The sequence below is a fragment of the Populus euphratica genome, unplaced genomic scaffold (assembly GCF_000495115.2).
Source record: "Populus euphratica unplaced genomic scaffold, PopEup_1.0 scaffold492.1, whole genome shotgun sequence".
In the NCBI taxonomy this organism is placed as follows: domain Eukaryota; kingdom Viridiplantae; phylum Streptophyta; class Magnoliopsida; order Malpighiales; family Salicaceae; genus Populus; species Populus euphratica.
The window spans coordinates 138873-151251 of record NW_011500366.1 but is presented as its reverse complement, the minus strand read 5'-3'; the positions used below and the strand labels follow the sequence as shown (position 1 = coordinate 151251).

At 34.5% G+C, this 12379-nt stretch overlaps 1 protein-coding gene across 3 annotated transcripts; it reads right to left on the bottom strand.

Annotated features, from left to right (window-relative positions):
• Positions 1 to 529: 529 nt before the first annotated feature.
• Positions 530 to 10783, bottom strand: LOC105114106 (histidine kinase 1-like). Of its 3 annotated transcripts, XM_011010531.1 has the most exons (14): positions 10373 to 10781; positions 10166 to 10292; positions 9427 to 9672; positions 8521 to 9315; positions 8064 to 8311; positions 7734 to 7893; positions 7464 to 7590; positions 7285 to 7374; positions 6941 to 7135; positions 6779 to 6848; positions 6470 to 6512; positions 6088 to 6228; positions 1106 to 2275; positions 530 to 1007 (listed from the first exon to the last, which is right to left on the bottom strand). In XM_011010531.1, the coding sequence occupies exons 2-14, from the start codon at positions 10166 to 10168 to the stop codon at positions 792 to 794; spliced, it is 3504 nt and encodes a 1167-aa protein (XP_011008833.1). In that variant the 5' UTR covers positions 10169 to 10292; positions 10373 to 10781; the 3' UTR covers positions 530 to 791. The 3 variants fall into 3 exon arrangements, with proteins under 3 accessions (XP_011008833.1, XP_011008831.1, XP_011008832.1); XM_011010529.1 differs by having other exon boundaries at positions 10166 to 10783; XM_011010530.1 differs by having other exon boundaries at positions 9430 to 9672; positions 10166 to 10783.
• Between the last annotated feature and the right edge of the window lie 1596 nt (positions 10784 to 12379).

The following is a 12379-nucleotide window of genomic DNA, read 5'->3' as shown; positions in this document are numbered from 1 at the left end:
TAGTTAATTACCTGGAAAACACATTGAATCCTCAAGAGAAAAATAAATCTCAAAAGACACCTAAAACTCTAAAGAAACTTACTGAGAAACACACCAAATATTCTAAAATAAAGCAAGAATAACTAGAAATACTGGTGCAATGAATTCCCTTGTCAATAGGACAGGTCAAGAAATCGTTCCTCGCTAAGGTTGAGGCTATTGGCTACGTTCGCCTTGTGAACTTGGTAAGAGTTGCCAGTTTTAATTCTGATAAATTTCATAGGCTTCTTGTTTATGGATACATGCCTAATGGATCTTTAGATCAATGGATATTTCCCAAAATCAATGCGTTTATACTTGATTGGAGGCAAAGGAAGAAAATCATCATTGATATAACGGAAAGACATCACCTATCTCTTTGAATTGTCGAACTGACTGATCTAGACCGGGGCAGAGTTATGACAACAATGAGAGGTGCTCCTAGCTATTCCTCTGCACCAAATTTTGACTGCTCCCAGCTGAAGAGCAAATGTATTTACTTAAGTTTTTCGAGGAAAAGGTAGACGAGGAGCGATTGATGGATCTCATTGACAACAAAAGTAGCTTTTTTTCCCGAATTCTTAGCTCAATAACTTTCAAACTATACAAAATGAAGGACCTAAAGTCCATGAGTTACAAGCTATACAACTTCGATGATATTGCAAACAACTTGTAAACGAAAGAAAATCCATGGGTATTACTTTCACATTTGACTTGTTTTTATTGTGCTGCCATTCTGTAATTAGCTTTTGTTTGGCATTTGACAAGAAGGGCTAGGCTTTTCTTCTGGTGAGTGATAGAATGGTGGAAACCATCAACTTGTAGTCAATTGGCTTTGTTAGATAAGCATCCATGCCAACCTCCAAGCATTTGGCTTCATCTGACGACATGGCGTGAGCCGTCAATGCAACAATAGGAATGTGCAAGTCAGTTCCAGTTTCTGATTTCCTGATTGCTTTTGTTGCTTCATAACCATCCATCTTTGGCATCTGGTCACAAAATCAATCAGCATTAGTTTATAGACTAGATTGAAGCACATGATCAATGTTAGACGGGAGATATTAGCACTCTATGTTAGCATTCTTACCTGACAGTCCATTAGGATCAAGTCATATGATTGGGATTCCTGAATATCAGTTTGTAAACCTGTTCTTCCATCATTTCCAGGGGATTCCCTTCTACAGTCTTGTTCACTCAAACTGCAATTTAGAGCTTCTACTGCTTGTAGTCCATCTCCGACAGTAATAACTTTAGCCCCCATTTTTTCGAGCATGATGGTTGCAACTCTCTGAAGAACAGGAGTATCTTCTGCAAGCAGAATCCGTAAGCCATCAAGAGCCTTCTGTTGACTCCCAGCTTTGTTTGAATATGAATTGCCTTGTTCTTTATGACTACTGGTTTCTGAGTTTCGTTCATCGTGTTTAGAACATTCATTTCGAGTTGCGGTTGGAAAGGGCACTTGCTTGTTGCAGACTAGCATATCATTTCCATATTGGGTGCCTTGTAAATTGGGCATATTTTGACCTGGATCTTCTCTTGCTTCTGCATCAACATCAGCCAATTCAATTAAGCACTTAAATGTTTGCCACTGTGATTGACATGCGATCTCTTCTCTTTCTTTTCGTACATCTCTTAGATGAAATGTGCTTGGAGAATTGGAATCACCCATTTCAGCTGTATCTGATTCTTCAGAGCTGGTAGTGTCAAAATGGGTGGAATCAATCTCAAGGCATTCATGCATGTCACCGTCCTTTGCCATAGCTCTTGCAGCATTCGAACTTTTCTTTTGATACTCAAGATCTTTCTCCTTTATGACAGTTTCCAAAATGTGAATCATTTTGGCCTTGTAAAGTGGTTTATTAACCATCAGCAAATGCCCCTTCTTGCGAAGCTCCATCTTCATTGCATTTGAAGTATCATGATTGAGCATCCATGCAAATTTGGCTTTTCCAGAGAAATTATCAAGGAAGTTAATTTGTTCCTTCCATATATCTGTGCTCAAGTCAAGTAATCCAACGTCAACAACTATGATGAATAGGTCCTTCATGTCTTCAATATTGAGCACTTCAGATTTTAATGGTTCATTCAAAGAACACTGAACATCAAAGCCATTCTCACGTCTTCTGGCATGAAAGAGTTTCCGAAGAACTCGTGTCAGTTCATTCCACTCAGACACTCCTAAGGTGGTCAATCCGATTTCACGCAACCACTGGGACATAATAACTCTGCCCATGCTGCCATATAGTGCCAACAGCACCTGCAGTTACAGTTAAATAATATGAGCACACACGATTTGGCAATCCACGGGTGAAAGCATTTTTGTTTTTTAATTTATCTGTATGATATCACAAATTGTCAAGGTTAAAATGCTGTAAAGTCTCGTGCTATTCTGCAGAGAAAAAATTGAAGTCCTATTTTTAACCCTTAGAACCTGCAAATTTTGATGTTGTTTTGACCATACACAGGCTAATAATTTAGCCACTGATAGTGGTATCAGAGCTTAGGTTGAGAGACGAGGAGTTTGGAGATGAAATCAAGTAAAAGAAGCTGATTTGTAACAAGAGATGGCCGAAACAAACAATTTAAACTTGAGTTCTGTCCAGCCTCCTATGTTTATAGGAAAAAATTATGAATTTTGGAGCGTGAAAACAAAGACTTTGCTTATTTTACTTGATTTGTGGGGGATTATAGAGACTGAATTTGAGGAGCTTGAACCAATAAACAACTTGCCTATAGCAATAGTCAAAGATTTGAAGGATAGAAGGAGTGGAAATGTTGGAGCTCTTGGATTAATTTAGAAAGGGGTAGATGATCCTATCTTTCCAAAAGTCATAACTTACAGTCAAGCAAAGCAAGCATGGGAGATTCTACGAAAGGAATATAAAAGGACATGTGAAGATAAGGGTTGTGTAAATGCAAAGTCTTGGAAAAGAACTTTGGAATTTGAATTTGAATGAGAATAAATTAGATGAAAAGTTTTCTAATAGGTTGATATAGGTTGATGAAATTTAAAAATCAAATGCGAATACACGAAGAAGAAATTCCTGATACTTGCTTGAAAAATTTGATGTTATTATTATTATTGTTATTGAAGAAATTAAGAATTTATTTAAGTTAATCAATAGATGCTTGGAAGTCATTTAAGAAAAGAATAGGACAGTAGTTTGAAAAATTTGTTGATAGATTATTTTAATCTACTCTTGACAATCAAAACGAAGAAACAAATTTAATGAGGTAGACAAATTGAAAAAAAAAAAGTTTTGAAACATTTGAATGAGATGGACAAAGTGGAAAAGATAGAGCTAGAGTTAGAAGTATAAGTTTAAGAAAGAAAGACAAATTAAATTTTGCAAGTAGAGAAAACTTTGACAATAAACTAATAGAAGATAACTCTCTATGAAGATATTTTTATCACAACGAGCTAGGATATGTTGCTAGAGATTTCTAGTAAAAAAAAAAGAATTTATTGTTTCAATTGTAAAGGATTTGGTTATATATTAAAAGATTGTGGATAAAGAGAAGCAACAAGTAAGTTAGTCAAAAGATAAGGACAACGAAGAAAGTTTGTTTTATGCTTGTCAAAGTGCATTAAAAAAAAGAGTAAAGATTGGAAATGGATATTTGATTAAAGAAAATGGTATAGGTACAATTAGAGTTCAAACTAAAAAGAGAAAAAAATATATAATATTTGATTAAAATTTACTAAGTTTTGGTTAACTTATAGAGTATGGGTAGACATTGCATTTTGAAGATGATTATCTCACCATTTATGACAAAGGTGCGTTGAGACAAGTATTAGCATGAGTTAAGATGGTATGTATTTTTCTCGAGACAAGTATTAGCATGAGTTAAGATGGTGAATATGTATTTTTCTTTATATTAAAACATATAAATATTATGACAATGAACATGAAAGGAGAAGATGACTCATGACTTTAGCATATAAGGTTTGGTCATTTAAACTTCAGTAGCCCTTAACAAAAAAAATATGGTGTATAAACTTTTATTTATTGAAAACAAGGATGGTGTTTGTGAAAGTTATGTATTTGAAAAACATCATCAATAACCTTTTTTTTCTTAAAAAGATAGCTTGGAAAGCCAAAGAAAAGCATGAGCTGGTAAATATGGATACATGTGGTCCCATACAAACTCCAAATTCACTAAATATGTATTTCATTCTTTTTATTAATGATTAAAGTTGAATGAATTAGATGTACTTTATAAGACATAAATCTAAAGTTTTCAGCATATTAATAAATTTAAAGCACTTGTTGAAAAGTAAAAAGTAAAATTATAGAAAGATAAAAGTTTTGGGAAGTGATCACAAAAATGATATATTTTAGGTGAATTTGAGAAGTTTTGAAAAAATAAAGTTGTGCAAAAACAAAAAATAATTGGTTATACTCTATAAAAAAAATAAGGTATCTAAAAAAAAAATCAATTTTATGTTGTTTGAAAAGGTTCTTCTAAGAAGTTTTTAGATTGAAGTTGTAAATATAACAATTTATTTAATCAACAATGTCTAATAAAAACTTTAAATAATCATACATCATTTGAAGCTTGGAATATAAGGAAGCCTTTGAAACTTTAAATAATCATACATCATTTGAAGCCGCCTTTGGTGAATCATCTAAAAGTGTTATGCTTAGATTCCAAAAGAGAAAAGATACAAGTGGGAAGAAGCTAATGTTAGATGCATCTCTATGTAAAATAGCTATAAGTTGTATAATCTAAAAACTAAGAAAGTTCTTATCAATAGAGTTGTGTTATTTGATGAAAAAGCAAAATGAATTTGGAAAAATAAAAAAATTAAAGGTGATAATAATTCAACTTGTGATTTAAAGGAAAAAACCAGTTCACAAAGAAGAAAAAGAAAATGAAAAAGAAAAAAAATATCTAGATACTAAAACAAGTGTATTGTCATCTTCTAGTTCTATTTCAAAGAAGATGAAAAGTTTGAAAGAAGGGCATACAAAGTATAACTTTTGTGTGGTTGGAATTTTGTGTGGTTGGAATAAAGAATTTTGAAGAAGCAAGGAGAAAAAAATAGAGATGATTGAGAACAACAAAACTTGCATATTGGTTGATAAGTCAAAAGACAAAAAAGTGATTGATGTATAATGAATTTAGAAGGTAAAACATAATCAAGATAGTTTTGTGTAAAAGAAGAAGCCAAGACTAGTAGCTAAGAATTGTTCTCAGCTACCTAGAATTGATTTCAATGAAATCTTTGCTCTAGTAATTTATTTGAATACTGCTAGAGCGCTCATTATTTTTGCAGCTCATAAAACTTGGTTGTTATACCAATTTAATTAGAAGTTATCCTTTTTAAATGGGAAGTTGAAGGAAGAAGACTATATAGAACAGCCATATGTTTTTGTCGTTAGTAAAAGGAAGATAAGGTATATTTGCTAAAAAATGCATTATATAAGGTGCAACAAGCTTCGAGAACTTGGTACGACCAAATTGACTATTACTCCATTCAATAGAAAAATAAAAGAAGCAAAAGTGAGCTTATTTTTGTATGTGAAAAAACAAGAGAATGATATTTTTATTGTTATATTATATGTTGATGATTTTGTAATTACAGGTAGTAATGGAATATGGTTGAATACTTTAAAAAAGAAATTATGAGAAAATATAAGATGATGATATTGGACTGTCACATCATTTTTTAGGTATTAAGGTTTACCAAAATGATGGAGTTGTCTTCATTTATCGAAAGAAGTCTGTTGAAAGAGTTCTAAAAACATTGAGAATGTTTGGCTGCAAACCTATTAATGTGCCTTTAGTGGTGAATGAAAAGAATGAAAAATGATGGAGGAAAGAAGGTGGAAGTTATATATGTTTGAATGTTCCAAGTGTGTGTAAAGGAAAAAAGAAAAAGAAGTTGCAGTGTTTGATTTCTCTCTTCTGCAGAAAATTGCAGACCTGTTTTTAGCCCTTAAAACCTGCATATTTTGATGTTGTTTCGACCACACACGAAGCTAATAATTTTGCCAACAGAAAGACATCGACAAAGAGGACGCTTGTGATTTGTTTATGAATAACACAGGTAATTTTACTCACCACGGCATTGTGACTCGAAAAATCTACTTGGCAGTGGAGGTCTGCACCGTCTGCAGGTGTCTTGAGAAGCAAGTATAGTCGCATTAGAGTTCCAGGTCCATTCTTCTTCACAACCTTTATTTCTCCACCCATCTTGTTAACCTGTCCTCGCCACCAACTAGGAAAACGTCAGTAAGCGGTTGTAGACTAGGAAGCATGAAAAAGGATTATGATAATGCTGCTGCTGCTTCTCTTCACAAATTCAGCAAGATATTATTTAATAGCTGCACTGCAGTATCTGATTAAGGTTTAGAGTATGCAGCCGATAGTTTAAAGATAAACTTTGCATAGTGAGGTAATCTATTTAGTGATTTTCTCTTATATGAGTGTGGAGTTTACTCACCAAAGTTCTAACTATGCATAGTCCAAGACCAGTGCCTCCATGCCTGAAATGGACAATTGTTAAAAAACCAAGAATTTCTGTTCAGGATCTTGAATTTGCTTGATAAATTCACATGCTTGCTTCTGCACTTCAACTATCAAGAATCAGCTTCTACACAAATTAACTGGTAAATCTAGTGGATCTGAACCGGGAGATAGAGTGAACAATGCATTGCCTTTCTTCTAGATCTTATAGCATATTTTGTAATTGTGATATTTAATGGATGAATCAAGCGAGTTGTGGCCAGTGAAACTTGTTTCATCTACTTACAGTCGAGTTGTTGATGGATCAGCTTGTTCAAAGCTTTCGAATACAGACTCCCATTTGCTTGGATCAATTCCTGCAGATAGGCAGAAAAAGAAAAAACTGTTACAAATGCTATAGCGATGGAATATATTTTAGGTGGTTTCAGACATTTTTTGAGGTTCATACCACAGCCTGTGTCATCAATTTCAAACCAAAGAATCATTTTGTTTTCCTTCTTACAGGCCTTCTTCAGATGATTCCCCTGCTGCCTAAGTTTTGGCTTAATTGCACAACGCATTTTCTTCTGATCGAGATGAAACTGTGTGTCATTGTAAGTATTATTTAAGTTCTCACACCAACCACGCAGAATAATGTGACCCGCTGAAAGTCATTTTGAAGAGTTAGGTATGCAAGAAGAAGTTGACTACACAATGCTTTTTGTTCATTGAGAGATGAATTTTGTCTCTAATTCTATTACAGGTATGCATACTAGAATCCAAGTAAGTTGGCACTGCAATTGTTGGACTTACTTGTGGTAAACTTTATAGAATTGCTTATCAGATTTGCAAATATTTGAACAACTCTGGCGGAGTCTCCTCGTACTAATTTTGGCATCTCATCTGCATGCAGGAAATGCAAGTAGCAATGAACATCAGAAAGAGGCTAATGATCATATGTTGATACTTGACATTCAATGCACAACACGTACCGGAGAGATCCAAAACAGCCTCGACATTGTGGTTAATGCACTGAACAGAGAACATGTCAATAAGTCCTTCAAGTTCTCTTCCCAAGTCAAACTCAGCATCTTCCAAAACCAATTTTCCAGATTCAACCTATAAAACCAATTTCGAAATGAATCAAGAAAAGGACATTCTGTGACTTACTGCAGCCTTGGACGTTCTGGTTTGTGTTGGTTTTGAAATCTTTGTAATTCTTACAACTGTTTACAATTGCTAGGCTATTTTTAGCATCTCACCTTGCTCAGATCCAATATGTTGTTAAGAAGTCGGAGTAGAGCCGTGGAGCATTTTCTGATCTGTGTAACATTTGCATATTGTTCATTCGTGAGGCAATCATCACAGATAAGAATGTCCAGCAGCCCAATCACTGCAGCCATAGGAGTCCTCAATTCGTGACTGTTGTACAAAAATGAAATGAATATTTACTTCCGTTAAGGCTCAAGAACAGGAAAAAGAAAAGATCTTAAGGGTACTCAAAACTCTGTGTCGCTGGTACAAACTTGCAAGCCTGATTGAATATTAAAGCTCACAAACATATATTACTATTAAGATACAAAGTAATATACCTCATGTTTGCCAGAAACTGGCTTTTGTAGTTGTTTGATGCCTCTGCCCTTCTCCTTGCATCAAGATGGCTTATCAGTTCTGCCCTTAGTTTCATCTCCTTTGATACTCCATTTGTGAGAATCAAAATGAAGACACATCCGATGACTAGGATACATATAGATGCAGAAATAAGTATAACCAACGTTTTGAATGCTCCCTCATCAACCTTTCCCATTATATATCTTCTTGGAATGATGATCACCCCCACCTATACAGAGTTGCAGAAGCTTGCTAAATGCTTAGACAATTAATAACTATAAACTAAATAAAATAAACTAGATCCTTTCGAGTCATTTTTCATTCTACTTGGGCATAACCAGGGAATTTATAGAAATGCAATTCTGTAACATCGAAGTTTAAGCGACGCTGGACAAAACATTTAGGTCTTGGGAAAAGTTGGGAATGTTCGACACTTACTATAGGGAGTCTCTTCAGATTTAGAAAAAACGAGTCGATGTAACATTGCTGCTTGCCAAGTTTTGCATTTTCCACATGAACAACGTGACCTGGAGGAAACTTGTTTCCATAGACTCTCTCCAACCATCGAGCTCCCATTCTTATAGTGGGTTCCTCAGTATCGACAGCCAGTATGAGATTGGGCCTTGTTGAATTTGTCAAGAGAGGAGCATTCGTCGAAGTAGCCAATAAGTAACCCTCTTGAGAGGTCAAATATATGTATCCACTATGGACTTCAACAAGCTCTCTCATCAATTGACCTACACTGTAGAGAGCAGTAGTAACACCGACGACGGCCACAATGCTTTTATTGCAAGCATCCCACACAGGCAATGCTGCTGAAAGCAGTGGTGAATCTGTATACTTGCTTACTGCCACATGCCATGAAGCCACACCGTCAGGTACTTGTGAAAGGCCTGCAATATTGATAAGATCGTCTGGTGGAATTGGACTTGCTTTTCCTATCTTTTCGCCTGAGGTAGGATCAAGTGGTTCACGATACCAAATTGCAGAAGAGTTACTGTGGATGGATTGATCATTCCATGCTTGATGCGATGAGAACATATCTGTATCAGAAGGCCCTTTGGCATTGATTGAGTAGTTCCTAAGATCAGAGTAGATGTAGAATGTGTTGTTACTCCTATGATCCCTGTGGAAAGCCTGCACAAAACCATTTCTATAATTTATGGTAATTGCATTGAGAGCTTTACGACTCGCAAACAGTGCCCACGTTACATGCCTCATCACTTCATAAAGCTGTTAAGACCAAAAAAGAAAAAATCAAGTCAATACAAGCATATCCAAAAAATCCAAAGATTAATTCTATTGTCAGATCTGGTAGCACTTTAAGAACATCATAAACACAACAACCTCCACTTGTTCGGCTTGAATGGTTGTCTTGCTGTACCTTCCGATTACATATTCTGATAGCTTAACCTGGGCTGCAGTTATCTCAGCTGTGGAATTCAGAATGTTCCACATTCTTAATATGGGGCGCTGTAGAAGTTCATATCGAAGGCCAGAAGCCAAGGTATCTAGTGACTTTTTTGTATAGCTTCTAGTGAAATGCCATGTTAGTATGGTTAGCAGCCCAATCAAAATTGCTAACATAGCCTGCATAAAGCCATTAACAGAAAATTAATAATGTACTCACTGACCAAAACAGCAGTTTCTGCATGCTAAAAGGCAATTTCTCTGATTGTCCAGATGTTTCTTGCACCATAATCAGACAAATAGAAACAAAAATTGAATATGAAGCAAATGCATGAACAGAACTTAGGAAGAAAAAGGCTTATCGAATTGACACAGGCAGTGAATCCCATTTCCTTTTCACTTTCGAGTTCTTAAGTTAGCGAGGGTAAGGGTAGGATTTGGCCCCCGAGTCATTACTTTACTTACTTATCTGGACCAAACAAACATTGCCTTCTTTCAATGATTTTGTGCACAATGTTTCTTTCATTAGCAAGTATACAACAGGTGATATATTATACACATTTCTATCAGCTAAGTTACTTACTTGATCAATAAATTTGATTGAAGTTTTCATAATTCAGTAGTGAAAATTGTAAAGAGTACAGCAGCACAGAGAAAGAGAGATTAAACAAACCATTATAGCCAAGCGGACTACAAAAACACTGTAGTAAGAGGAGAGGCAGTGAGTGTTTCCATACTGGAACTCATCTTGTTCAACTTCTCTATGGAAAATTCTTCTACCATAAGGAGCTGTATTCTTTCTGCAAGAAGTGGCAAACCCGAGAATTCTGTTACACACTTTTCTCAAAGGAGTTGCCATTATTGGTGTGCCAGTGCTTACAGTTGGTGAGCATGAGTGGTGTCTATGACGTCCTTCCTCTGCCATTTCTGAAAAGAAGATGAAGTTTAATTAACTAGCCAGAACTTATGCTTTTTTTTTTTGTACGAGAGACACAAGAGGGAGGGAGGGAGACAGGTGACAATGTGATTAATGGGGTGTGGTGTTTAATATGCTGCTGGTTCATGTGTCACTCCCCACCTTTCGAAGGCAAATTTTCTTGCAATTTTCTAAAGTGGGTTTATATTCCTCATCCACGACAACTTGCCACCTATCTCAGCTCTTTGATATAAATTCCAACCTATTCTGTGGTTTGGGAATTTAAGCTTGGATAGGAAAAAGAAAACGAACATGGTGAAACTTCATGGATAGATGTGGCAAAACAAGGGAAATTCCTTGACCGATTGCTGTTGAAGTGGGGCAACTTGGACCTACACCTTTTGTTCCATGTACATAGCATATAAAACACCAAAGTGCTTTATATCTTGTTTTTTTGAGGTGGACAATAATGCCTCAAATTCTGGGTACAGTTCATGATGACCAACAATACAGAGGTGTTGCATATTTAACGTCTACAGCTTTCTAGATTCAAATTTATAAATAATATTAGCTTAGGATTCTTGTTTTTTTTTTTTTTTCAAATTGGTTTAGGATACCTCGAAACAACCATTTGAATTCAATTGAAAAAACAAAATAAATTATTAAATTTATGAAGATTTTGATAAAGCTCCATATGGTTTCATGGTTTTCAGTTAGTTTGTGGAATTTAAATAAGTTCTAAACAACCATTTAAGTTTTGAAGATTCCGAGTACGTGGATGGTTGTTAATTTTGCTCTTTAGTTGCTGGCATTTTGAGCTAGGCTTAGTATGTTAAGACAATTGTCAAAATATGTTTGTCTTTCATCGAGTCAAGTATTAATATAATTATACCTTACAATCATTATTGGATTATAATTACAATCTCTTCGTAAAGATAAATATGTACAAATAATTGCCTATTATTGAATCTCCGGGCTAGAACTCTCTTAATCAAGATATCATAACTAAAAAATCTTCTAAAATTAATATTTATGAATCACAAAGCAATAATTTTTTAATAATAAATTAATATTGATGACAAGATAGAATCCATAAACATATTAATTGTTTAGAACTTAATGAAAATGTAAGGGCAAGTTATCACATGTTAATCAAGTATTTAATGAATAGAATAATAATCTTTTTCAATATATTTAATATGCTGATAAATTACCAGATTGATAGTAAATTAAATAGCATTTATGTTATCAGCATGAAAAGAAATAAGAATTAGTTAAGAAATATCAAGTTCATCTAATAAACTCGAAATCAGACAATCTTAAAGCATGCGAATGACATAGCACGATATTCAAACTTAATTGAGGACTTAGGATTAATACTTAAAGTATATTTTTATCAAGATTTTATATCATAATTTTGCACTTGAAGTATCAATAACTCCTTAACTAAAGCATGTTTTATAATAACATATCGAATAATATAAGATACCTTTAATTTGTGGTAAATATTCATTTTAAATGCAGGCCTATTACATAAATAAAAGGATTGATTGATGAGTTTAAGAACTGAAATTGAAAGGACAAAAAGATGGCCAAATTTAGAAAAGAGATGCTAGTGTAGTCCAAACCGGAACACTGTTCGATAATTGAGTTATATACCCGGAACACTGTTCGATAATTGGGTTATATACGGAGCTATAAATCTTGGATTTAGGTTTACTTTATATGGATGGAAAGGTAAGACATGGACATACAATTTCAGAGGAGCCCAAGATTTAAAAAGGCCATTTTCAAGTTCAAATTTTAACAATAATGAAGAAGTTTGAATCTGTCTTGCAACCCATTTTTGTCATGCATTTAGGCATTTTGGTCTCTAGATCAAGATCATGCTTTTGCTTTCTCTCTCTTTGTATTTTTGCAATATTTAGGTTTTGTTTTCATTAATATCAAGTTTATGTCTTTCATTTCCTT

Bases quoted from the DNA above. Each gene is read 5' to 3' on its own strand.
- LOC105114106 (XM_011010529.1), bottom strand. From the start codon at position 10,417: ATGGCAGAGGAAGGACGTCATAGACACCACTCATGCTCACCAACTGTA. The intron at 9,316-9,426 runs GTTGTGTTTATG...TGGTCTTAACAG, and splicing joins AAGCCGAACAAGTGGAGGTT to CTTTATGAAGTGATGAGGCA. The intron at 8,312-8,520 runs GTAAGTGTCGAA...AACTCTGTATAG, and splicing joins ATCTGAAGAGACTCCCTATA to GTGGGGGTGATCATCATTCC.